This window comes from Sciurus vulgaris (genome assembly GCF_902686455.1).
Source record: "Sciurus vulgaris genome assembly, chromosome: 2".
In the NCBI taxonomy this organism is placed as follows: domain Eukaryota; kingdom Metazoa; phylum Chordata; class Mammalia; order Rodentia; family Sciuridae; genus Sciurus; species Sciurus vulgaris.
Window position 1 is genome coordinate 33,319,943 of NC_136462.1, and position 27,874 is coordinate 33,347,816.

At 37.1% G+C, this 27,874-nt stretch overlaps 1 protein-coding gene across 1 annotated transcript; it reads left to right on the plus strand.

Moving 5' to 3' along the window:
• Window positions 1–227: 227 nt before the first annotated feature.
• Window positions 228–21,029, plus strand: LOC306653991 (cytochrome c oxidase assembly protein COX16 homolog, mitochondrial-like). The gene is given in 6 exon segments (XM_079127199.1): window positions 228–473; window positions 595–994; window positions 10,761–10,832; window positions 17,844–17,906; window positions 20,889–20,969; window positions 20,971–21,029. Coding segments are annotated over 5 exon segments (321 nt in total). The 5' UTR covers window positions 228–473; window positions 595–925; the 3' UTR covers window positions 21,007–21,029.
• Window positions 21,030–27,874: the final 6,845 nt, after the last annotated feature.

Consider the following 27,874-nt stretch of genomic DNA (forward strand, 5'->3'; position numbering starts at 1 on the left):
TCTTTAAAATTTGACCCTAGTCCTATTAGACATGGTGTCACTGGAGCAGCATAAAAGTAGATCTGGCATTTCTCCTCTAAAGAAATTCATTAGAGGGCTGCTTTAGTAGGTGGAAAGATGATAACCAGGAACATTTCAGTGGCAGGGACAGAGGGAAAGATTTCAGAGATAGTATGGGAGACATTGATTGCTCTATGTCATCTGCACTCTAGCTGAAGTTTTCTCTGATTTCAAATGACACCGTGGTGGCTTTGTTTCCTAGGTTATCACAGTACTTTAGACGTGTTCATTTTTTTCCTCATTAGATCGCCACCTTCTTTAAGGCGGGAATATCTTTTCATCTGTATTCCTAGAGTCTTTAAATGGCATGCAGAAAGGTACTGTGGTGGCAGAAAATAGGCATTCATAAATAGTTGAAGATTGGAGGCTACCTCACAGATACAGCATTAGCATTTACATTTCGGTGATAACCGGTAAGATATCATAGTGATTATATTCAATCAAAACTTTCTAGCGATTTACTTTTATTAAGCTGTTAAATTTCCCATCCCACAGGTAGGCATAGCTTCAAAAATTGCTTTTTCTTTTCCTTAGCTGAGTTTATCGAGTGGCTGTGCCAGGGAGTATTCTAAGACGTCAGTCAAGACCCAGAATATTCGAGGTATTGGCTTCCGCACCAATTTGAAGGCGATCGGGAACCAGATTCAAGCCCCTGAACTCCCTCAATTGCTCGCGGGCATCACGGAACTAAAGCGCCAACTCCCCAACTTCCGGGCGGTCGCGGGAGCGTTACGATGAATCGATTACTTCTGCCTGGCGGGACTGGAAACCGGGACCAAAGGAAAGGAGGTGAGTCCGCCACGCATTTCGGAGACCGCACTGGGTCGACCTGGAGGGGCGTCTGAGCGGCCGGGAGAGTTCAGTCATGGTGGCACCCGCGGTGTTGCGTGCTTTGCGCAAAAACAAGACCCTTAGCTACGGAGTCCCGATGTTGGTGAGTGGATTGAGGCCCGAACTCTGGAGGCGGGCGGAGGGAGCGGTTCCTGGTTGGCTGGATCCAACCTGCTTATGTCGGTAGGAGAGTGCGGCGACCGAGATCGGGCTAGGAGTGGGCCGGCGACAGGTTTGAGAATGTCCAGGCAGTGGTTTTCCTCCTCTTCTCGCCCCACTCAGGTCGGCTCTCCAGGCCCGCTGGTAGTTACCAGGATCCGTGCAGCCCCTTTTCCACGGGGGACGCGATTGTCAGCATCCCCATCTCATAGTTAACTGTCAACCAGAGTTTAGCCCAATCCTGGATGTTACTAGCTTGTTTCATGGATTTTGTGATGTAAATAAAATGTTCAGTACGGTGTCTGCCACATTGTGACAACCCTCAAATGGTCAGTGTTAGTTTATATTTCTAAAGCACTTTCGCTTTGGTGTTTATATGGTTGCTTCAAATTCTGCCCTGAGTTCCTGTGATATGTCATGAGGGTACGGGTTCATGCTGACTTAAGACCAGTCAGAGCTGGAATCCAGACAGCTATTTTTATTTGCTGTCGAATCATGTACGAGTTATTTCGCTTCAGCAAGCCATAGTAAATGAAAATCATTTAAGTCAAGCGTATGAAGAAAAGCTGCTTTAAAATTACTTTACTTTGGTGTGGTTATTGTCACAGGTGAACTTACCACCTTCTGCATTTTAAGCAGGACTAAAGGGGAATTTTTTTTCATCTTTAGAAAACTTTTTAACATGCTTTTTAAAAGCTTAAAGATAAATGTCTTTGTAAAAATAACATAGAAATTATATTGGTGTAGGTGTTGATGTATAAAAAACTGCCCTCTGCGGATTCCTCTGCCATTTGGAAACATTGAGGTTGTGATCATTGGCTTTTCAGTAAGCAGCATGTTCCTTTGGAGTCCAGTTTGAGTTTCTTACCTTTCAAAATTATCAAAGCCAAGGTCATAAAACCACTGCACATCGAAGTACCATCTAGGGTTTTCTCTTTTGTTTTTAGTTCATGAACTGAAAAGTACTTCAGTAGCTTTCTTCGTAAGTATGTAACCCTGGACTGCTTTGTATGTTTGTATTGTCCCTAAACATGTAAATAATTTTGTAGAGAAAAATGCTGTATTTGGTATTCTAAAATCTAAACCTACTGGGAAGAAAAGATACATCCTTTTGCCAAATATTCTTAATTATTCTTAATTACTATGCTACATTTATCTTCAAGTTGATATTTTTTTCTCTTGGGTAAATGTTAATGCTTCATAGAAATCTTTATTCAACAACATACAGAAGAGGACTTAGAATACCAGGTATTTGCTGATAATGCCCTCCTTATCTTTCTTCCAAAATACTTGAAAAACTTGGGCAGCTGAGAAGAAAGTGAATTCAGCTGTTTTTGGATGAAATAGGCTATAGATGGTTTGTTAGGTCATTTGATAATATTTTTTAGGTCTGAAGTAGTCTTTACTGATTTTTATGTCTGGATGATTTATCTAGTGGTAAGAGAGGTATGTTGAAATCACTCAATACTTTTGTATTGGAGTCTGTGTGGGGTTGAGTTTGTTTTATGTAAGGGGGTGCACTGATAGTTTACTATCATTATATTGAAAAGATAGAAAAAGCCCGCACTTGTGTAAATATGAGGCTTTTCCCAAACTGTCCTCAACCCCTCAGAAAAGCCGCAAAGTATTTTCGTCCCTTATTTTGTCTGTAAAGGCCAGGTGGCAGACCACCCTTCCCCTAGAGGTCAGGCTGACCCAAAAGCAAACTTTGCTGATACAAAAGCGAACTTAAAAATAACGACCACCCTCCTCTCGGTGGTCAGAGTGACCCAGAACTTAAAATAACATGCTTTGTATGCAATTTTATATGTTAACCAATCAAAAAGAGCACTGTAAAACTGCTTGCCTTTCATTATAAAAACCCTGCTAAACATGGGCTCGGGGCCTCTTAGCGTCACCGGTTACCAAGTGCTCGGAGGACCAGGCTCAAGCTTGCTAATAAATGACTGTTTGTTGCTTGCATTGATTGTGGTCTCTGGTGGTCTTTGTGGGGTCTCGAGCCACTGGGCACAACAATATCTTCTTGTTGGATTGTTCTGCTTCTGTAAGTATGAGGTGACCTTTGTTTCTTCTGATTAATTTGACTTGAAATCAACTTTGTCAATTATGAAAATAGCTGCTTCTGTTTGTTTTCATTTTGTCCATTTTGGGGGGACTGAATCCAGATGTACTTAACCACCCAGTCACATCCCCAGCCATTTCTAGTTTTATTTTTGAGACAGGGTCTTGCTAAGTTGCTTAGGACCTCGCTCAATTGCTAAAGCTGGCTTTGAGCTTGCAGTCCTCCTGCCTCAGTCTTCCAAGTCACTGGGATTGCAGGCATGTGCCACCATGCCTGGCAGTTTGTGCATATTTTAATCTAACTATGTTTTCCTTTTATTGAACAGAGGTTTCCTTAAAAACTTAAACCAGTAAGTCTCCCAGCCTCATGGGCATGCCCAAACAAGGGATTCCATATGCTTGTTTGGGCGTGCCTTCAACATTTAGCCATAAAATTTACCATTCTGCCTTAAGCCTTCATTTCTTGTTTGGTGTGAGCTTCAAGGTTAGTCAAAGGTGAGATTTAGGGCCTTCTCAGATGTTTCCTGATCATACACACTGCTCTGGGCATGTGCACTGTTCTACTCAGGTATATGACTTTCTACGTTTTTGAATGTTTGAGCTTTTCAACACGCTGTGGTCAGAGAGAGTTTCTCTTGATGGCTTTTATGTCTTGCTGATTCTCATCTTCAACTTTCTGCAGCTCTTCTTTATTCTGCTCTTCACCATCACCCTGCATGTCTGAAAATCCATGGTATCAGATTATTATATGGTGACTAAATGATCAGTATAGAGTCCTTACAGTTTTTGTTTTAATTTGGCATGTAAAGTTGCATCATCAAAATCACTTTTGCCAACCTGTAAATGTGGCAAATGTGTAAATGTGGTTAGGGGAATTAAAAATTTTATAGTAAAAATTAGAAAAATTGAGAGCAAGATCTAAATGAATGGGAGGTGACGGTGAAAGTTCTGTCATTGCAATATCACTAGCAGCTTTATAAGCCAGTTGTCTATTCCCAGCAGCCTCTTTTCTGTCATTTCCTTTGACAGATTAAGCCAGATACTTAGGGTAGTCCCTTTTCATTTTATAGTAGAAAATCTTGGACTTGCCACCATGAACTGCTGGAATGAGATATTTCCCAGTACATCCAGAATGTCACATTAGTTTAACTTTAGCTCAAGCTCAGCTGTTTGCCTATATTGACAGATCACTTTTAGCTTGTCTTCTGTTTTTCCTTATTTCTGTTCATTGCTGCTGATTATTCTTTAGAAGGCTCTTCTAGCTCCTGTTATATTTTTGGACACAACAAATGAGAAATGTCTTTTTTCAGGGGTCAGCTCCATGTCTATCCATGTTACTTTCTCCCGTGACTTCACAATTTTGTTGTTTCACTTAGTCTTCTCGGCCCTGCGTACCTCCTAAGCTGATGCTTCTGATCATCCATAGTGGCAGTGGATCTGGCAAGGTCTGCATAATGGACAGGAACCAATAGAGCCTCCTGCTCCCTCAGCCTTCCCTGTGTTTAGGCATTTTAGGCATAAAAAATATGGTTCTTTCTTATATGTTCTATGTTTTTGAGTTTTTCTAAATTTTCATTTATTTTTTTAAAAAAAAACCTGTAATTAATATAATCCTCCCACCACCACCACTAGTACTAGAAATTAAACCTGAGCCTTGAAAATGCCAGGCAAGTGCTGTATTACTGAGCCACATCCCAGTCCTATAATTGTTCTTTGAAGTATTTTTATGATTTCCCCTTTAAAATATTTGTCAGATAATTAATTCTAACATTAAATTAACTACCAAAAGTGCTATACAGATTCAATGCAATTCCAATTAAAATCCCAATGACGTACCTTACAGAAATAGAGCAAGCAATCATGAAATTCATCTGGAAGAATAAGAAACCCAGAATAGCTAAAGCAATCCTTCGCAGGAAAAATGAAGCAGGGGGTATCGCAATACCCGAACTTCAACTTTATTACAAAGCAATAGTAACAAAGACGGCATGGTACTGGTACCAAAATAGACAGGTAGATCAATGGTACAGAATAGAGGACACGGACACAAACCCAAATAAATACAACTTTCTAATACTAGACAAAGGCGCCAAAAATATGCAATGGAGAAAAGATAGCCTCTTCAACAAATGGTGCTGGGAGAATTGGAAATTCATATGCAACAGAATGAAACTAAACCCATATCTCTCACCCTGCACAAAACTCAACTCAAAATGGATTAAGGACCTTGGAATCAGACCAGAGACTCTGCAGATTATAGAAGAAAAAGTAGGTCCCGATCTTCAACATGTCGGCCTAGGACCAGACTTCCTCAACAGGACTCCCATAGCACAAGAAATAAAAGCAAGAATCAATAACTGGGATAGATTCAAACTAAAAAGCTTTCTCTCAGCAAAGGAAACTATCAGTAATGTGAAGAAAGAGCCTACAGAGTGGGAGAATATCTTTGCCAATCATACTTCAGATAGAGCACTAATCTCCAGAATCTATAAAGAACTCAAAAAACTCTACACCAACAATACAAATAATCCAATCGACAAATAGGCTAAGGAAATGAACAGACACTTCACAGAAGAAGATGTACAAGCAATCAATAAACATATGAAAAAATGTTCAACATCTCTAGTAATAAGAGAAATGCAAATCAAAACCACCCTAAGATTCCATCTCACCCCAATTAGAATGGCGATTATCAAAAATACAAGCAACAGGTGTTGGCGAGGATGTGGGGAGAAAGGTACACTCATACATTGCTGGTGGGGCTGCAAATTAGTGCAGCCACTCTGGAAAGCAGTGTGGAGATTCCTTAGAAAACTTAGAATGGACCCTCCATTTGACCCAGCTATCCCACTCCTTGGCCTATACCCAAAGGACTTAAAATCAGCATACTACAGAGATACAGCCACATCAATGTTCATAGCTGCTCAATTCACAATAGCCAGACTATGGAACCAACCTAGATGCCCTTCAATTGATGAGTGGATAAAGAAACTGTGGTATATATATATACAATGGAATATTACTCAGCCATAAAGAATGACAAAATTATGGCATTTGCAGGCAAATGGATGAAATTGGAGAATATCATGCTAAGTGAGATAAGCCAATCTCAAAAAGCCAAAGGACGAATGATATCGCTAATAAGTGGAGGATGACACATAATGGGGGGGAGGGAAGGGTTAATGTTAGGGTTAGAGTTAGGGTTAGGGAGGGGGGCAAGAATGGAGGAAGGAAGGACTGTATAGAGGGTAAAGAGGGGTGGGAGGGGTGGGGGGAAGGGAAAAAATAACAGAATGAATCAAACAACATTACTGTATGTAAATTTATGATTACACAAATGGTATGCCTTTACACCATGTACAAACAGAAACAACATGTATCCCATTTGTTTACAATAAAAAAATAGATAAATAAATAAATAAATAAAAACATTAAATTAATCTCCATGTTTTCAACATTTGATAGTCTCTTTTTGTTCAAGTTATTCTCTCTCTCTCTCTATACACACACACACACACACACACACACACACACACACACACACACACACACACACACACACACACACCAGGAATTGAACCCAGGGGCACTTAATCATTGAGCCACATCCCAGCCTTTTTTTTTTTTTTTTTTTTTTTTGAGATAGTGGTCTCACTGAATTGCTGAGACTGGCTTTGAATTTGTGATACTCCTGCCTCAGCCTCCCAAGTCAGTGTGACTTACAGGTGTCTTTCACCAGGCCTGGCTATTCTCCTGATGATGATAATGATGATTTCTTCTTCTTCTTCTTCTTCTTCTTCTTCTTCCTCTTCCTCTTCCTCTTCCTCTTCCTCCTCCTCCTCCTCCTCCTTCTCCTTTTCCTCCTCCTCCTCCTCCTGTTGTAGATGGACACAGTACCTACTTACCCTCCTCCCTTTATTTATTTATTTTTATGTGGTGCTGAGGATCAAACCCAGTGCCTCACTTGTGCTAGCAAGTGCTTACCACTGAGCTAAACCCCAGCCTCTATTCTCTTAATTCTTGACAGGTGAATTTTTATTGTATCTTGGACATTTTGAATGTTAGATTAGAAAACTATATCCTATCCTATTTGTCTTCTTCTGCTTTAGCACGCAGTCACCATGTTTAGGTTTAGCTTATCGGTAGTAGACTAATGCTTTAGGCTATTTCCTGATAATTTAGGTTCCAGGGCCTTTGCGGTGCTAATGTGGTCTGTTATTCTCTTGGTAGCATTGTGACTTCTGCTTAATCACATCTGTGTGGGATGTTGGGATCACAAAAAAAGTGAATATAGATAGAGAAAAAGACCAACTAGAGGGTTGAACTGTACAGTAAATTTCAGATCAATTCTGAAATAAAAGAAAAACCAAGTGTGAGGGAAGAGGAGAGTATGATTGAGTTTGTCAAATTTTGTTCACAAAGTAAGATGAGGATGGAGAGTTAATTATTAGATTTAGTACTGTGGACCATGTCAGTGATGGTTGAAATGGATCTAAAAGAGTGGGAGGAGCATTAGGTATAAACAACTCATTTGAGAAATTTTACTGTAAATAGAAATAAAGAAATAGATGTTGGGAAAGTGAGATCTAGAAAAATTTGTTAATAGGAGAAATAATAGCCTTTTATGATACTTCAGGAAGAACTGAGCAAAATTTTGATGATACAGAAGAAGGGAAAAGTGATGAATCGGTATCCTTTAGTGGATGAGGGAAGATGGGATCTAGTGCAGAAATTAAGATTCTTAGGAGTGTGTATTTTAAGGTAAAAGTGGGTGGTGCAGTGCAGTGCGTATGCTAAATCCCAGTGTCTGGATAGACTTTACAACCTGACAGCACAGCCCTCCACAGAACTCTCACTTCAGGTGTAAGCTCTGGGATTTTCAAACAACTGGTTACAAATTCAGATGTTCCCAGTATTACCTCAGGTTCAGTATTGACTGTAATGACACAGAACACGGGTGAGCTTTATGCTCACAAATCCTGTTTCATTATAGAGCTTATGAATTAGGACTAGCCAGAAGAGGAGACACATAGGGCAAGATATAGGAGGGTCCTCAATGTGAAGCTTCTGTGTCCTCCTTTGGAATCACAGCATGTCACTCTTCTAGCACATTGATGTGTTCACCAATCAGGAAGCTCAACCAAGCCTCAGAATCCAGACTTTTTATTGGGATTCATTATTGAGACAGGAATTATTAGACTTATTGACTACATGATTGCATTCAGTCTCCACCCCTGTCCTCCCCTTCCTGGAAGTTTGAAGGTCAGGTTGATAATACTCAGCTCAAAGCACCAGCTACTAGTCACATGGTTGATCTTACCAGCATGACCAGTCTCTCTCTATTCTGAAACTATCTAGGGGTCCACCATGAGTCATCTCCTTAATATATGTGTCCCAGCATTTGCCATAACAAAGATATTCCTATCACTTAGGAAACGGCAAGTTTGAAGCAACTTCCCAGAAACCTAGGGCAATGACCAAATACTTACTCATTATGTGGGTTCTGTGAATGAAGTAGTCTAGGAAAGAGATGATGGTAGCCTGAACTAGGGTATTAGAACATACTACAGTAAGAAATTGTCAGATTCAAGAAATATTTTGAAAGTAGAAGTGACAAAAAGTAGAGATGAACTAGATAGGCGAAATAAAAACCAGAAGCTTAAGATGACAACAAAGAAGTTGACTTCAAGAACTGGATGAAAGTAATTGACATTTACTGGGTTCAGAAAGATTGGTTAGAGGTGGATTGGGGTAAGGATCTAGTATTATTTGTATATACTTGTTAGACTTTGAAGTGGAGATGTCAAATAGGAAAGCAGGTATTCAGTTTGGTATAATATTTCCCACTGAAAATACACATTTGGAGGTTGCTGGGCCATAGAGGCTGTTTAAATCAGTGGAACTGGATAACATCACCTACAGGCTCAGTGTTGGTTGAGAACAGGCAGAAGCAATGGAAAGACTTGGCCTTTTGGGGTGTTCCAACATTGGGAAGATAAAAGGAGAATAAAAGGAGACTGAGAGGAGGTAGGGAAACCAGGGATGCGTGCTTTCATATTGAAAGTAAGGCGCAAAAGTTACTTATGTGATAAACTTCTTACACATTGACATTGTAGGTATTAAACACGTAACATATAACAGATATTTTTCCTGATTTGTTTTCTTTTGATTTTGTGTCCTTTTGTTTTATTTGTCAAGGTAGAAGTTTTAGATTTTTATGTGGTCACATGTATTGGACTGAAAAATCATAGCTTCAAAAACTTGTTGAGACTCCTTTTAAAATTGTAAAAAAGCTTATAATTTATGTTTAATACTTTTTATATTTAATTCTTTTAATCAGTAGTATATTAATATAAAAAGTAAGGTAGGAATCAAACCTTTTTCCAGATGGCTAGACTTTAGTAGCTTTAGAATGAAAGATTAAGGCTAGTTAGATTTTTAGAGATGGTAAAGCTGCAATGACAATTGAGGGATTTTTTTAAAAATTCACCAAATACTAAGAAGTGTGGCATATTTCATACGGTTCCTTTGTCACTAGGTAAGAAAATGAGACAATGTTTTCAAGTTGGCTTATTTTGCAAAATCATAAAATTGAAAGAATCCTGGATTTAAAGAAATAAGGTCAGAGTTTTATTCCTTTGCTTATCCCGAGTAGTCTTTATATTGAAAGAAAAACTTGAAAGGAAACAAACTTTGCAGTATTTGAGCAAAGAAGGATCATGAGTCAGGCAGCATTCAGAACCAGAAAAGGTTTGGGGATTTCCCTTCTGGGACCTGCGCATGAATATTTATAGACAGAACAAAGAAATAAAGTACAGAAATAGACTGATTGGTAACAGCTGGGCATTTGCCTTATTTGGACATGGTCTGATAAAATTTGTTTACCTACTAAGTTAGATTGGTAGGAATTCTAAGTATAGAAACAGTCTCAGGCCAAATTTGATATAACAATGGGCTAGTCATTTATAGTTAGCTGGGCTTTTATTTCCTCATCTGTTAAATGGCTCTTCCCCCCTTAGCAGATAGGTCTGTTGTAAGGATCAAGTGATATGTGTTTGACTTATAATTTAAACCATAAGATCAAGTACAGGTTATAAGGTGCAAATTTTCGTATTTGATAACAATGTAATTTTTCCAAGACAGTTACAGTGGCCTTTCTTATCTGAGGTTTCACTTTCTATGATTTAACACTTAAATGCTATCTGAAAATATTTAATGGTAAATTCCAGAAATAAATAATTTGTGTCTTAAGCAGTTTTTATTATAGTATATTATCACAACTGTTGTATTTTATTATTGTTGTTGTTAATCTTATTGTGCCTAATTTATAAATTAAATTTTACCATAGATATATATGTATCTTTATCATAGATATATATGTATCATAGATATATATATGTATATATGTATAAATTAAACTTTATCATAGGTATATATGCATCTGTACAGTATATACAGGTTCAGTATTATCTGAGGTTTGAGGCTCCTATGGAATATCTTCAAATTGTATCCACTTTGTCTACTCTGAAAAGACTCACAGGAAAAATAATCTATAGGATTTGTAGTCTGTCTCTGTTGTTGTTTAGATAAATAATCTATACATAAATCCTACTCTTCTATTTTGTTTAACTTTCCTTTCTTTGTTTTAGTTGCTGGTTGTTGGAGGTTCTTTTGGTCTTCGTGAATTTTCACAAATCCGATATGATGCTGTGAAGATTAAAGTAAGAATTATAATTAGAGTTTGACTTGTGTCTGTGTGTATGTATATTTTAGTTTAGAAGTATATGTTCTGAGTACTTAGCAGTCTGAGTTTGTCTTGTTTTTAAAGTCAATATTCAGTTTCTCTGAATACCTCTACATTCTCTTATTTATTTATTTTTTTTGGTACTGAGGATTTAACCCAGGGGTGCTTTACCACTGAGCTAAATCACCATCCCTTTTTATTTTTTATTTTGAGACATGGTCTTGCTAAGTTGTTTAGAGCCTTGCTGAGTTGCTGAGGCTGGCTTTGAACTTACAGTCCTCCTGTTTCAGCCTCCCTAGCTGGTCAGATTACAGGTGTGTGCCACAGTGCTCCGCTTATTTTTTTTTTTTTTTTTTTTTTTTTTTTTTTTGCACCAGAGATTGAACCCAGGGGCACTTAACCACTGAGGCACACCCCAAACCCTTTTTTGTATTTTATTTAGAGACAGGGTCTCACTGAGTTGCTTAGGGTCTCCCTAAGTTGCTCAGGCTGACTTTGAACTCATGGTCCTCCTGCCTCAGCCTCCTGAGCTGCTAGAATTACAGCTGTGCATTGCTGCTCCTGGCCTTTATTCTTTAAAATATCATTAATGATCACATGGAAGTGAATCATGTAAAGAATTTAGTAATCTTTCTCTCTGTTCACTAGGAAATTTGAATTATCATTAGCTTTCTCCCACACATTGGTATAGTTGTTTCTGGGATTTAAAAGGGACTAAAGAACATGGATCAACAATCTTCATTTTATTTCTCCAGTTAAAATTTATTTCTCCAATTAAAATTATTTTATATTAATACTAGTAATTTTTATGAATTATATTGATATGTATCTTTTGTAGTTGATACTGAAAGAAAGGAAAATACCTTTTTTAAAATTTTTATTTTGGGTGTAGATGGACAGAATTTTTAAAAATTTTATTTCTAATGTTTTTATTTTTATGTGGTGCTGCTGAGGATTGAACCCAGTGCTTCACATGTGCTAGGCAAGTGCTCTGCCACAGAACTACAGCCCCAGCCCCCCAAAATTATCTTTTATTATAAGTAAAGATAGCTATTTTTTATATTGTCTACTTTGTGCTAGAACTATACTAATTCCTTCATTTTACATGTGAGGAAAATGAGCTTTCTAAGACTCAGAAAACTTAAGTATCTTGCCTGAGATCATGTGACTGTATTAGGGTAGAGTTAGGAGTCTCACCTTCTGTTATTACACATTTACTGTCAAATTCATGTCAGGTGTTACAAAAGAGCTCAATGTTCATTGAGAAGTATATAGTTTTTATTTGCATCACATATTTGATATTGGAAGCTTTTTCCAAGTAATATATGTATATCAATTTTCATTTTAGAAATATCTCTCTTGCAGTGGAGTAGAGGATAGGTGGGGACAGGGAGAGCAATATAGAAGGGAAGAGATTGTTTAAAGAGACTTGTTAGGACTCTTTGGTAGCAGAGTACATGAACAATAATGGCACCCAAAATAAAGCATTTGCAATGAAAATAAAGAAAAATGAATGGGTTCATTTTATTTAAAATTCATAAATAAATTTTAGCAGCAAATTGTATCTGATGGACAATGTGATGTATGTCATATGAAAATAAGAATAATTCTAGAATGTTTCTAAGTTTTGATTTTGAGGACTGGATAAATTGTGGTGTGAGTTATCCAGTTAAAGAGAGAGAATGTGGAAGGTTGGGATAAAAGGAGAAGCCTAGAAGGTGGGGGCAAAATAAAGAGAAAAATGTAAAAGTAAGGTCAAGACAGTGAGGTTGATTGAAGTTTAGAAGATGAAGTCAATTGAAGTCAAGAGAATAAGGTTAAAAGACTGAGGTCAGGCTTTCTGCTCGTGGCCTCTGCCAAGAAAGCATGGTTAAAATCTCTCTTCCTACTGTCATCATGTCTAAATCAGAGTCCTCTAAGAAGCCCAAACAGCTGTGGAAGCTTTTCATCAGAGGGCTGATCTTTGAAACAACTGATGAGAGTCTGAGAAGCCATTGTGAGCAATGGGGAACACTCATGGACTGTGTGGTAATGACAGACCCAAATACCAAGTGCTCTAGGGGCTTTGGTTTGTCACTTAAGCCACTGTGGAGGAAGTGGATGCAGCCATGAATGCAGGACCAGACAAGGGATGGAAGAGTTGTGGAACCAGAGAGAGCTGTCTCAAGAGAAGATTCTCAAAGTCCAGGGGCGCACTTAACTGTGAAAAAGATCTTTGTTGGTGGAAGACACTGAAGAACGTCACCTACGAGATTATTTTGAACAGTATGGGAAATTTGAAGTTATTGAAATCATGACTGGCTGAGGCAGTGGAGAAAAGAGGGGCTTTGCTTTTGTAACTTTTGATGGCCTTGGCTCCATGGATAAGACCATGTCATTCAGAAACACCATCCTGTGAGTGGCCACAACTGTGAAGTGAAGAAAGCCCTGTCAATGCAAGAAGTGGCCAGTGCTTCAACTAGCCAAAGAGGTTGACGTGGTTCTGGAAACTTTGGTGGTGGTTGTGGAGGTGAGTGGAAATGACATTTTTGATCATGGAGGAAACGAGTGACCATGGTGGCTTTGGTGGCAGCTGTGGTGGTGATGGATGTGGTGGTAGCAAAGATGGCTACAATGAATTTGATAATAATGGAAGCAATTTTGATGGTGGTGGAAGCTACAATGACTTTGGCAATTACTACAGTCATCAAATTTTGGACCCATGAAGAGTAGAAACTCTGGAAGCAGAAGCTCTGGACCTTATGGTGGTGGAGGCCAATACTTTGCTAAACCGTGACACCAAGGTGACTGTGGTGGTTCCAGCAGCAGCAGTAGCTATGGCAGTGGCAGAAGGTTTTAATACTGCCAGGAAACAAAGCTTAGCTTAGAGGAGAGCCAGAGAAGGGACAGGGAAGCTACAGGTTACCACAGACCTGTGAACGCAGCCAAGCACGGTGGTGGCAGGGCCTCGCTGCTACAAAGAAGACAATACTCATGTTTATGGGCAAAAAAACTGGAGGACTGTATTTGTGACTAACTGTGTAACAGGTTATTTTAGTTTCTGTTTTGTGGAAAGTGTAAAGCATTCCAACAAAGGGTTTTAATGTAGACTTTTTTTTTTGCACCCATGCTGTTGATTGCTAAATGTAATGCTCTGATCATGATGCTGAATAAATGGGTCTTACCAAAAAAAAAAAAAAGAATGAGGGGGCTGGGAGTGTAGCTCAGTTGGTAGAGTGCTTGCCTGTCAAGCACAAGGCCTGGGTTCAATCCCCAGCACTGCAAAATAAAAAATAAATAAATAAATAAAAAAGAATGAGGTCAGATCTGTACATAGGAGAGGATGGGCGGGCAAGGTTGAGGTGAGAAGGATCAGAGGACAAGGCCAACTGAGACTGAGAGGTTGAGGGTGGTTAATGATGAGAAATCAAATTCAGATGAAATCAAGAGTTCAGTGATTGGTTGAGGCCTACTTCAAATCAAGGATGAGGCCGGCTCATGTTGAGAGGATAAATTTGGACCTTAAGGGTTGAGAGCATGAGATTACCTGAAGTTGATGGTAGTAAGGGTCAAGAAGTTGAGGTCAAAAAGGGGCATGGTTAGGAGGGCAAATTGCTAGGACCAACGCAGATTGAGACTAGGGTCTAAAGGACAATGTCAGCTGATTTTTTTAAAAAATTTGTTGTTCTATGTATCAAACCCAGGGCCACGTGGATGCTAGGCAAGCCCTCTACTACTGAGCTACATCCTCAGCACCAGACAAAGCTAGTTGAGAAGAACCAAGGGAGAATGAGTTCAATTGAGAAATTGGGAGAAGGAGGGAGAAGACAGTAATGGTACAAGGTGACCAGAGATTGTAGATTTTCCCTGAGATTGTTCTCATTTTCATACTGAAAGTTTAGCATCCCAAGACACAAAAACTCCTTTTCAGTAATGGGTACTAAAAGTTGAGAGGAATGTAGAAGACCCACAAAAAAGTAAGAGCTGGAAGGAGTATCTTTTCGTTTTTAGTGTGATGTTTATGTGGCAGTTTGCTATCCATAGGGGCTGTTGCTTTTTTTTCCCCTGAATGCTGATGCCAATAGTCATGGATCTGTGATAATGGATCATCCGTTGTTGGATCACTCCAAGTGATGTGATTTAAGTGTGCAGATTAAGTACATTGCATTCATAACTTGCACTTGACATCATGGAAAAATAAAGCAAATTAATCCTGTTATTTTAATGACAGATGAAAAGGACACATACAATTGAATTAGGGAGTTAAATAACCAAAACAGAGCGTATGCAAAAAAGAAATTGAAATTGGGCATATTGGAGATAGGGATTTGAAAATACAAATGAAGATTGAATCTCACATATCCAGGGTGAGACAGGCAAGTAGGCAGGTATTTATAAATCAGTCATAAGTTTATTTATCTCCCCCCCAAACAAAATACTCAGTCTAAAATAGCTCAGTTAACTTGTGCAGACCATGCTAATAAAATAAGCATTTATTATTTTTTAAAATAAGAACATTCATTTTTATTTTCCTTGATTGACCTATGAAACTGTGTAAAGTTTACTTTTTAAATTTTTCCTACTTTTTTTTGGTACTAGGGATTTAATCCAGGCTTGCTCTACCACTGACTTACATCCCTAACTCTTACTATTTTTTTATTTTGAGACAAGGTCTCACTAAGTTGCTCAGACTAGCCTTGCTATCCTCTTGTCTCAGCCTCCCAAATTGCTGGGATTATAGGCATGTGCCATAGTGCCTGGCTACATTTTTCTGATTCAGAGATTAGAACTAAACTATCCTTGGGTGAACAAAAGGGGAAATTCTTAACACTAGATTTCTTGACCCCCCCCTACCGTGTATAACTGATTGTGTAAAATTATACTGAGTATCATGCTTTCTGTTTTGTACCAAGCGATGAACTGAGTTATGGCAACAAGAAATGTTTACCATAATTCTTAAGTACTTTGATTTGGAAAAAAAAAAATAGAGTTTCAAATTGTATTCTCATTTCTTTGAAAATTTTAAATGAAACCACGTAAAAGTAATTGTCAATGTCTTAGAAAATGTTACTTTTGCCTAATTTTCTAGTTCTTTTACGAGACTTCATCAAGATGCATATTAGACTATTTAAGTATGTCTAACATTTTTTTGTTGAGCTTCTTCCCCTACTCATTCTTTTTTCTTTCTCTGTTTTCATTTGTATATGTTCTGTTGTTTTATCTTCTAGTCACTAAACGTGTCTTTTGCTTGTTCAATCTTTAAAGCCATCCCTTGACTTTGTGATTTGTTAACTATATTTTTTTCACTTCTGAACACACATTTAATTCTTATCTATTCCAGTACTCGGGAGAAATCTTCGGTGATACATATTTTTATCTGCTTTTTCCCTTCATGTCTTGAATATATATGAATTATAATTACTTTAAAGTACTGTCTCCAATATCAGAATCAAGAGTAGACTTACTTTTATTGTCTGTTTTTTGTCTTTATTTTTTTTGGCAGCATGACTGTCTTTGAACATGCCTTATGATTTTTAAATTAAACATTAAATATTAGTCATTGTTTGTAAACAACTGTAGAGGTTCCAGGTAGTATTGTTTTCTTCCAGAAAGGTTGTTTGTTTGTTTACTAGGCATATAGCGTGGGGAGGCAATCCACATAGTATCTGGGAGTGATCCAGGTCATGGCTTGATGGGAGTTTTAAAGTATGACTTAGTCTCTTTCTGTTCTTCCTCATGCCTTGAACGCAGCCCTCGGTAACATTCAGTTGGGACTTCAGGATACTTAGCTTTACTTTTCAGAGATTTTCCAGCCTATCTGTATAATCTTGACTTATGTAGTTCAGAACTGCTTTGAGGGAGATGGCCATTGTGAGTTCTTTGATCTGTTTTTGTTATTAAAGGCCTGGATGATGTCTCTAACCCCATTAGCAGCCATCTATTTGGCGTCAAACCTTGATTCTCATTCTGTGGCTCTACCAGATTTGGCATGTGTGCCCAAAGACAAAATGGTCTTGCAGCCCCAATTCTCATCTCTTGTGAAATCCTTCCCCCCAAGTGGGCCTTTATTTCTTAAGCCCAAAGAGACTTCAGGCAATATGGCTTTTCTGGTTTTGTTTTGTTTTGTTGCAAATTACTTTGACATCATTGGACACATTTTTAATCATATCTTTGATAAAAAATAAAGGCACAGGAAGATGGTTTATCAAAATGTTATATAGTCTATATCTTTATGCATCATTCTAGTGGAATCCTGGATATACTTCTAACTTACCAATTGCTCTTGGGGTCTATGGAATCATCACTGTTCTGCTGTGCCTTTTAATTTAATTTATTGTTGTTGTTTATTTATTTTAGCAATCATATTCTTCTAAAGATTTTCCATGAACAGGTAACATGGCATCAACCCCTATGGTACCGCTGTGGAATCTTAATATTTTCATAGCTATCTTTTTATTTCTGGTCTGTGGAAGGTGTTTTTTTTTTTTTTTTTTTTTTTTTCCAAGTGCAGTAATATATTTACTACCGTTTTTAATATTATTTCTGTGTAACATAATTTAGATTGGTGGTTAATAGTTTGACCTCTCAAGGCAAAGGGCCAATACGCACTGCTAAGTTATTCTAATTCCCTGTGTCCTGTTTTCCTTATATGTAATAATGGAGATAAAGATAAGACAGGCTTTATGAAGATTAAACTGTACATGTCAATGCCTTGCACATAACAAGTGCTCAATAAATATCAGAAACTGTTGTTGTAGTGGTGGTGGTAGTACTGCATTAATATCATTATGTGACTGGAGTGGATGGTGGAGGGTTTGCCATGTGTTTTAAATAAGCTTTTTTTTTTTTTTTTTTTTGGTGCTGGGGATTGAACCCAGGGCCTTGTGCATGCAAGGCCATGTGTTTTAAATAGGCCATATTATCCTAACCATTCCTTCTATGACTTTTAAAACTGTAAATAGAATATAACAGATTTAAGTAGCTTACAGTTTCTCTTTCTTTTCTACAGATTGATCCTGAATTGGAAAAAAAACTGAAAATGAATAAAATATCTTTAGAGTCAGAGTATGAGGTACAGTATGTTAAAAATTTGTGTTTTGAAACTCATTAATCATGGCTTGTTCTGTCTGCCTTAAGATAAACTTAAATTAGTAATGCAGGAAAAATTATTTATTTTGAATATATGGTATTTGGTAAACTACTTGGGACCAGAGGTGTTTCAGATTTTAGAATTTTTCAGATAGACTACTAGTGGAGCATCTCTAATCTGAAAATTCAAAATGCTCCAGAATCTGAATTAGTTTTCCTCTTCCTTCCCCTCCTTCCTCCTCCCCTCCTTCTTCCCTCCTATTCTTCCCGCCCTTTCTTCTTCCTTTCTTCCTTTTTTTCCTGTACTGGAAATCAAGCCCATGTCCTCACACATGCTGAGCAAGTACTATATCTCTAAGCTACACCCTTAGCCATAAATCTGAAAGTTTTGAGCATTATATCAGTGCCCAAAAAGTTTCTGATTCTGGTGCATTTTACATACCAGATATTGGGCTAGGAGATACTTAACCTGTTCAAGACCATTTGAAAAGAAGATAAAGATGGATTCATATTTCATACTCTACAAATAAATTCCACAGAGGTCAAAAAAATTTAACAAAATATGAAAGTTACTAACAGGAAAAAAATTGCAGATTTTCTTTTTTTGTGGTTTTAAGTCATAAAAATTCAGTCTAAAACAATGTTGTGTGTAAAGTCCCGAGTTAAATAAGAAATCTTAAAAATGTTCTCATCTTATGACTAATTAATCTATTTAAATATGGAGAGCAACTACAAATCAATGTGAATAAGTTCAACAACTCAGTTGGTCAGTAGGAGCATGGAGGAATGGGCAAAGCATGTAAGGAGTTCAGAGAAAAAGAAATAAATATTTTAAACATATGAAGAGAGGCTCAACATACCATAATAGGAATGTCAAAGTTATAACAAGGTGTCATTTTTCCACCGAAATGATTAGCAAAATCAAAAAGTTTAATGGCATGGTATGTTAAGGAATATGGTAAGGGAGGATGATCTCTGTCTTACTTGGTTCTTTTTTTTGTTGTTGTTTTGTTTCAATTTGTTCATTTTTTAACTAGATCACACTTTTCCTGTTTGTATGTCTGCTCATATTTGATTGAGAGGGAGACGTGAGAATAATACATTGAAGAAACTTCAGAAGTGCTGCTTTTCATTTTACCAGGCAGTTTAATTATTGGCTGATCACTTTGAACTTGATTTGTGCTTTGTAAGGGAGAATCTGTGGAAAGACTGCTGTTTCCTAGGCCCCTGTAACTTGGTGGGACTCATTCTCCAGTCTCCCCAGAGGATCTGGCTTTAAATTTTGTTGGGGTGGATCTAAAATAGATTTTGAGCAATCCTTACTCCTAAATGGCAGCTTTTTAGATGTTTTAGCTGGATGTCAAGGTAGTAACAAGATAATAAGGAGAGGTCTCCACTCAGGCAACTCAGAATTCAATATTCCTAACGCTGCTTTTTGTCAGCATTTCTTGAGTCTGTTCCACACTCAGTACTATGAAAGTTGGATGTTAAATGATAAGTCTCAAGTGATCTTGCCCAGCCTGTGTATACAACCTGTGGTTCAGCTACTTTGCATGTTTTACAGAATTTCTACAAAAATATTTTCTTCAAAAGATCTTTACAGACTGGACACTTTTACATGGACTTGTTCTGTTAACCTTGCCTCTTATCTAAGAATGATGTGAAATTGTCTTATGTGTATTTATCTTGTTATCTGGATACTGGCCATTACTTTTAAAAATCTATACCTTTAGAGCATATAGACTCCTGATTTTAAAAAAGCATTGTTTTCATTCACTCCTTCTGGTTTTGGCCAAAAACTGTAACTCGCTACTTGAAGATCTACTAGTACTGTCAATAGTGATGCTATGAGGGATTGTTGGGGCATAGATATTCCTTCTAGTTCCTTTAGAAGCTATAAAATTTGAAAACTAAAGACTCCACATAGAACATTTGGTTCCACCTTTTCATTATTACTTTTATAAGGAAATTAATTCCCAAAAGGTTTCAATCACTTGCTAAAAGTTATACAACTATTTAGTAAAAGAGTAATGCTCAGAATCCAAATTTCAAGATAGACTTATTCCATTTTCCCCATCTTTGGATTATGGTTATCCTGTGTTCTCTCCATGGCCTGTTTTTTTCTGTTTTGCTCACATATTCCAGAATAATCAAGCAGTTATGTAAAAATTTATCAGAGTGGTAGTTAATAGAAGAGTGAAGAAATGTTCCCGTTCTTCCCTTTTATCCTACTTCATGCCTGTGTTTGAGAGACACTTAAGACTAAACAAAGGTAGGATGCCCCAAGCTGTAGTTGAAACAGTTTTGATTGCTCAAAAAGGTATTGCTGGGGCTGGGGAGATAGCTCAGTCGGTAGAGTGTTTGCCTTGTAAGCACAAGGCCCTGGGTTCAATCCCCAGCATCAAAAAAAAAAAAAAAAAAAAAGATATTGCTTATGGTAATTATGGAAAAAGTCTTTTCATTCTTAAGCCCAGGCTCATTTCTCAGGTGTAAAACAAATCATCCTGGTTTATTTTCTTCCTCGGAAGAATATTTTAGGGTCTCTACCTGTGTTCTTTTCTTCTCCCTCTCTCTCTTTTTTCTTTTTTTTTTAACCAGCACCCATGCTAATTCTTTTAGTCTTTTAGGTTAAATCAGCATTCAGATTTACCCTTGTTTTTCCAGCTTCTTCCTTTTCTTTGTGCTTTCAAAAATAAGACATGTGGACGCTTTTGTATTAGTAGTTTTATTATGGAAGGAGAGACAGGCGTTAACATCAATGCCTATCAAAAAAGCTATCAATTCTAAGAAACATGACAGTTTTTCAGTTATTATGTTTGGTTTGCAGTTGACTTACTTGCTAACAATGTAATTGAGTGCCTATTGAATTCTTTCTACTCATTTGTTTATTCATCAGTGATGTCCTAATCAAAACCACAGGGCTCCTGCACTAATATGTGTACTTTTAACTTTTGTGATTCTATAGAAAATAAAGGACTCTACTTTTGAAGACTGGAAGAATATCCGAGGTCCGAGGCCTTGGGAAGATCCTGATCTACTCCAAGGACAAAAATCCAGAAACTCTTAAGACTAAGACAACCTGACTATTCTTTTTTGTTTGTTTAAATATTATCAAATGGATATACTTCTAATCCAGTGGGAAGAAAATTCCAGACCTGCAGAATCCTGGAAATAAGTAATCTAAATGACAAATAATCTTGATTAAGAAGTAAGTACAGGTATTTACACTTTGCAAGTGGTCCATTTGCAAATGAAAGTATCAGCTGTGAATACATATATATATACCTTTCAATAAAAATGTGAATCCTGTTAACAGAGTGTGTCATGTATTCCACTCTGCAGCTAGCCATTTGTATTTCTTTTCTACCAGCCACTCAGGCAATGTTGGGTGTTTTATTTTTATTTTTTATTTTTTGGTATTGGGGATTGGATCCAGGGGTGCTCTGCCACCAAACTACATTCTTAACCCCCTTTTTCTAATAATTTTTTGTTTTGACCCAGGGTCTCACTAAGTTGCCGAGACTTTCATTGAGTTGCTGACGCTGACCTCAAACTTGTGATCTTCCTGCCTTGGCCTCCAGAGTTGCCAGGATTACAGGCAGATGCCACCATGCCTAGGCCAGGGCTACAGTTTGCTCCTTCATTCTGATTCTTAATGAGAATAGTAGACTTGGATCCAAATGCTCCAAGTTAAATCAAGCAATGCTTTTGTGTTAAAACCTATGTAGGAAAATAATGATGACATAATCTAATAACATTTTAGTTTATTTATAGTATCTTATATATAGTGTGCTAATCAGTCTCCTAAAGCATCACTTGATTATTGTATTGATACCAGTACATGTGTTAAGAAAATTATGTAATTCTTGGTTGAGCCAAAAATGGTGATGTTCAGATAATCCATAAATAACTACAATTTGGGGAATACTGATATAATGTATGCCTTAGCATAATTTGCATGCAAATTGACCCTAGTTTTTTTGTTGTTGTTCTTGTTGTTTTGTTTTTTGGGGCCAGGGATTGAACCCAGGGCACTTAACCACTGAGCCACATCCTCAGCCCTTTATATATATTTTAATTTAGAGACAGGTTCTCACTAAGTTGCTTTGGCCCTCACCAAGTTGCTGAGGCTGGCTTTGAACTCAAGATCCTTCTTCCTCAGTCTCCCAAGCTGATGGGACTTTTTTTTAATCCTTATATTTACTATATAGTCTGATCCCTAGGCAAAAGGATAGGGAAGTTAGTTTTTTTTTTTTTTTAACTCATTTTCTCCTTTTCATCCCTGTCTTGGACACCCTTTGATCCCCTATTTTCTGGTATTTTCATGCTGTAAGTCTCAACTGAAATATTCCCACCATAATTGCCAACAAATCATAAATCCATGCTGTCTTTCACCTAATCAAAATTTGTATTCTTTTCAGCAGTTAGTTTTAGTAAAAAGCAGAGTAAACTGATTACCTGGTGGTAATAATTTGTGATAGAGATTATTCTTAAGCCTTAGTTACCTGGAGTATGTGGGCAAAAGAAAAAAAAGGGGGGGAACCTCCACCCAAACCTCACCAAAAATAACTCAAAAGTGGGTCACTGGCTTAAATGTAAACATATAAAACTTAGGAAAGAAACAGGGAAAAGTCTTCTATACCTAGTAAATAATTTATGATTAATAGTTCTTACCTCCCCCCTCCAAATCTTAAAAGAACAACTTGACAAATTGACCCCATTGAGGTCACAAACTTTTCCTCCCTAAAGACTTAAAAAGGATGAAAAGGCTGGGCGCCTTGGTGCATGCCTATAATCCCAGCAGCTCGGGAGGCTGGGGCAGAAGGATCATGAGTTCAGAGTCAGCCTCAGCAACTTAGTGAGGGCCTAAGCAACTTAGTGAGACCATGTCTCCAAAACATATATATATATATATATGGCTGGGGATGTGGCTCAGTGGTTAAGTGCCCCTGGGTTCAATCCCTGGTATCAAAAAAAATAATAATAAAATAAAAAAGAGAGAAAAGAACCTACAGACTTGAGAGAAATTATTGGTAAAGACTCATATAGAAAATATATCAAGAACTTTAGGAACTCAACAGAAAAATTCCAATTAAATGGGCAAAAAATACAGATAACACTGAAAAGAAGTATGAATGACAAGCATATGAAAAGAATGTGCACTACTCACTAGGGAAGTGTTAAATTTAGACCACAGTGAATACTACATATCTGTTGGAACAGCTAAAATGAGAAAAATAGTGGCAATACCAATACTGGCAAATACGTGAACGAACTAGATCCCACATATTGCTGCTATCATGTTAAATGGAACAATTGTTCTGGAAAATTGACAGTTTCTTCAAAAGCAGTGTAAGGGACTTCTGCTTTCCAGATTGACATATAAGAATCTTAGAAGTTCTTACTCCCCTCCTAACAACTACAACAGAAAGCTAAAAAGGTAAACATCAATTCTCCTTTGGCCCATCAGAATTGAGGTCACAGGACAAGCCACCAACCTAAAACTGGAGACAGGCAGAGAATTAATTTTCCTGGAGGAGAATCTGCCCAGAAACTACTGGTGGAGCTAGCACTAAGTAGGAGTACTCAAAGAGGAATTGACTAATTGCTGGAAACAAGCATGGCCAACTTAAGAGATAAAAACAATTGGAGGCCAATTTGGGGAGAAAGGCACAATTAACATGAGTTTTACCTTCAGGAGTCCTACCAGATTCTCACAGTGAATATCAGAGGAAAATCCTCTTATGCTTCCAGAAGTAGGGGAAAGTAACCATTTTGAAACATGACCAGATAATTTGGTTTCCCATAACAAAATCCTGGTCTTAATGGAAACTTTTGCTAAAGACTAATTACATTGGATTTCATAAGAACCTAACCAACTGGGAGAAAAGAAATACTCAACCCTGGCCCTCTTCAGCCTTCCTGTTTCACTTAAAAGGGAGCTGGGAAATAGGGAGAAAGCGTGAGAAGTGCTTGCAAAGGTGAGAGCCCAAGGGCCTAGTTTCAATTTTAAAAAACTAGTCATAGGACTGTAGAATGCTCCTTATCCCCATTATCACTGCATCACTAAATGCCTAGTCACTGGAGCTCCTTTTGCCCAGTACGTCATTTAAAATATTCAGCAAAAAGGAAAGACAACACATTTTGAACAGACAAGCATCAGACCCAGACTCAGATATGGCAGTGATATTGGAATTACCAGATTGGGAGTTTGAAACAACTATGATTAGGCTTGGGTTGTGGCTCAGTGGTAGAGTGCTCACTTTGCATGTGTGAGGCTCTGGGCCCATAAAAATAAAGTCATTGGCACCACATACAAATAAAATAAAGGTATTGTGTCCACCTACAACTGAAACAAAAATTTTTAAAAAGCCTTCAGAAATCACTATGATTAATATGCTAAGATCTCTAATGGAGAAACTATACAATGTGCAAGAACAAATTGATATTAGAGAAATAGAACTAATCAAAATTCTAAAACTATACACTGAACAAATGGAAGAATGCCTTTGAAGGGATTATCAATAGAGTGAACATGACTGAGGAAAGAGGGGAGGAGAGGAAGAGAAATAGATATTCAATGCTAATACAAATCAAAAGAAAGTTGGAATCACTGTATTAATTTCAGACAAAGCTTACTTAGGAGCAAGAAAAGGGGCATTAGTTAAAAGGGGTTCATTCTCCAAGAAGACATAATCCTTAATGTATATGTGTCTAAAAGTGAAGCTGCAAAATACATGAGGCAAAAACTGATATAACTACAAAAAGAAATAGGTAAAATAGACAATTATAGTAGATTTATATAATCTATCCAAAAATGACACGCAGCAGGCAGAAAAATCATTGACATAGATGAAATGAAGAGCACCATTAGTCAACTGGATTTAACTGACATCTATAGTGAACACCTCATATTCCCCCCCCCAAAAAAATACATATTCTCTTTAAACTCACAATGAACATTAACCACAGTAGGCAATCATAAAACACAGCTTCGAAAAATTTAAAAGACTGGAACTCCAAGTATGCCTTTAGAACACTGGAATTAAACTAGAAACCAATGAGATCGAAAGTTCCAAAATACTTGGAGATTAAACAATACTACTCTTCTAAATAGCACATAGGTAAAAGGAGAAGTCTAAAGAGAAATGTAAGATATTTTGTACAAAATGAAATTGAAAATACAACTTATCACAGTTTGGTAAGGCAAAAAGTTTCTTTGAAGGAAGTTAATAGAATGAGTACATGTGTAAGAAAAAAAAAGGAAAATTAAAATTACTGGTCTAAGTTTTTCTACCTTAGGAAAGCTAAAAAAAAAAAAAAGGCTAATTAAATTCCAAGAAACCAGGAAAAAATGGGTGAGAAGGAGGGCTAATAAAAACCAGCAGAAATCAGTACAAATGAAAACAGAAAATAATAGAAAATTTCAAGTTAACCAAAAGCTGGTTCTTTGAAAAGATAAAACTGATAAACTTTTAGCCAGACAAAGAAAAAGACAAATTACTAGTATATAATAGGGGGCCATCACTCCAGACCCCATAGACATTAAAGTGATAAAGGAATATTATGCAAAATATTATGTTTAAAATTTGATGACCTACACGAAGAGGATATATATTTCTTAAAAGACACAATATACCAAAACTTACACAGAAGGAAATAACAATCTGACTAGCCCCAAAGCTATTGAGTTGAATCAATAAGTAGTAACCTTTTAAAACACAAAGCACCGGCCCAGGTGGGTTCTCTGGTAAAGTCTACCAAACATTTAAAGAAGAAATTATGCCAATTTCTACAATCTCTTCCAGAAGATAGAAGTAGATAATTTCCTACTTCATTCTGAGGCCCCATCCTAATGGCCAAGGGAAAAAAAATATTACAAGGAAATAAAACTGTAGACAATTATCTCTCATGCATATAGATGCAAAAATACTCAACAAAATATTAAATCAAATCCCAACAATGTATAAAAATACACATCTTTCCCAAGTGAGATTTCATCCAAGTTTGCAAGACTGGTTCAACATTCAAAAACCATTATGATCTATCACTTTAGGCTCAATAAGAAAAATTATATGATCATATTAATATATGCAGAAAAAACACTTGAAGATTCCAGCACCCATTCATGAGTCAAAACTTTCAGTAAAGTAGGAATGGAGAACTGCCTCAACTTAAAGAACGTCTATCAAAAAAATCTCCAGCTAACATCCTTAATGGTGTGTAACTGAATGCTTTCCCAATAAGATCAGGAACAATGCATGAATTTTCCCTTTCACCTCTCCTGTTTAGTAAGACTATCTTTTTTTCACATGTGACATAATTGTCTATGTGAAATAGACATGTGAAAAATCCTAAAAACAACAATGACAAAAACTGGAACAAATAAGCAATTATATAATGGGTGCAGGATATAAGGTTAATATACAAGAACCAGTTGTCTTTTCTGTATACAAGCAATGAACAGTGGCAATTTGAAATTTTAAAATACAATTTGCATTAGCACACTAAAAACCTTTGGTATAAATAACAAAATACAAAATTTAGATGAGTAACCTACATACCTCTGATGAATGTAATCAAGAGAGAGCGAGGGAAATTGAGAGATGTTCCATGTTCATGGAAGACTAATATTATTAAGATTTAATTCTTCCCAGCTTGACCTATACATTCTATACAATCCCAATAAAATCCTAGCAAGTTATTTTGTGGATATCCACACATTGATATTTAAGATAGTGTATTTATTCTCCAAATAGTATTTTTCTATTTCACTGGCAGAGCAATTCAGGAGGGCATCTTGGAAGAGAGAGTGGGTCACTCATAACTTCTTATTCCCCTGTAATACACTGGCAGTATCTGCTTATTGATAGGCTTGAAGGCCCTGGAGTTCTCACTGTGCAGATCACAAAGGGTTTCAATTTGTAACCTGCAGCATTGTTCCCCAACAAGTCTTTTATTCCATCCTTAAAAACCTTGCAGCCTGGCCTTGACTTGGCCTCCTTAGGATGAAACTCTTTCAGCCATCTGTTTCCAGAATTACCAAGTTTCATCCATATTGAAGATTTGCTCTGGCAAGTAATTTTCCTTCACTATCAGCATATGTAGAGTTTACAAAGATTTTTCCACTGCCTTCATATCAGCACTTGCAGACTCACCGCTTGCTTTGACATTATGTAGTGTATAATGATGTTTGAATCATTTAAACTTCCCATAGCTAGGAGTAAATTCAACGTTGTAGTTGGTTCCAGCCTTTTCTTTGAACATTGCAAACTTTTGACTTGGCTGTGATGACTGTGATCCTGAGAGCATGCTTCTGTGTCTGGTCTTCAATACAGGTCATTAGAAGTTACTTGATATCCGTTATAATCCCTCTTCAAGTTTTTGTTACTCTCATTGCCTTCAATGAAGTCAATCCTTTAACAGCTTCTGTCTCTTTGTACTAGTTCTTCATGATTGTATGCGTGGTGAAATGGAACATGCCTGACTGGCAAGCAGTAACCATCACTGGTTTTCCCTTTCATAGTTCTTCATTCATTTACATTCATTTCATTTCATTTCCAGGTAAAATATAGTTTCTTTTTTTCTCCTCCCCCCTCCTCACCCTTCCCCCTCCCTCACTTTCCTCCTCCCCCTCCCCCCCCCCCCCGCCTCCTCCTATTGCTCTATTGCTGTACTTTTACGTGACTGGCAGTGCAGTAGGTTTACACCAGCATCACAACAAACATAAATAATGCATCGCATTATGACACTGCAATGGCTCCAGTGCCACTAGGCAATAGGATCCATTATAATTTTATGGGAACATTATATATGTAGTCTGTCATTGACTCCAGTGTTATTTTGTGGTGCATGACTATTTAGTCTAAATGTCAATATTTAAATGTTAAATTTCATTTAATGTTTAAAAATATATAAATGTATATATAAAATTTTAAGCAAAAGTGATAT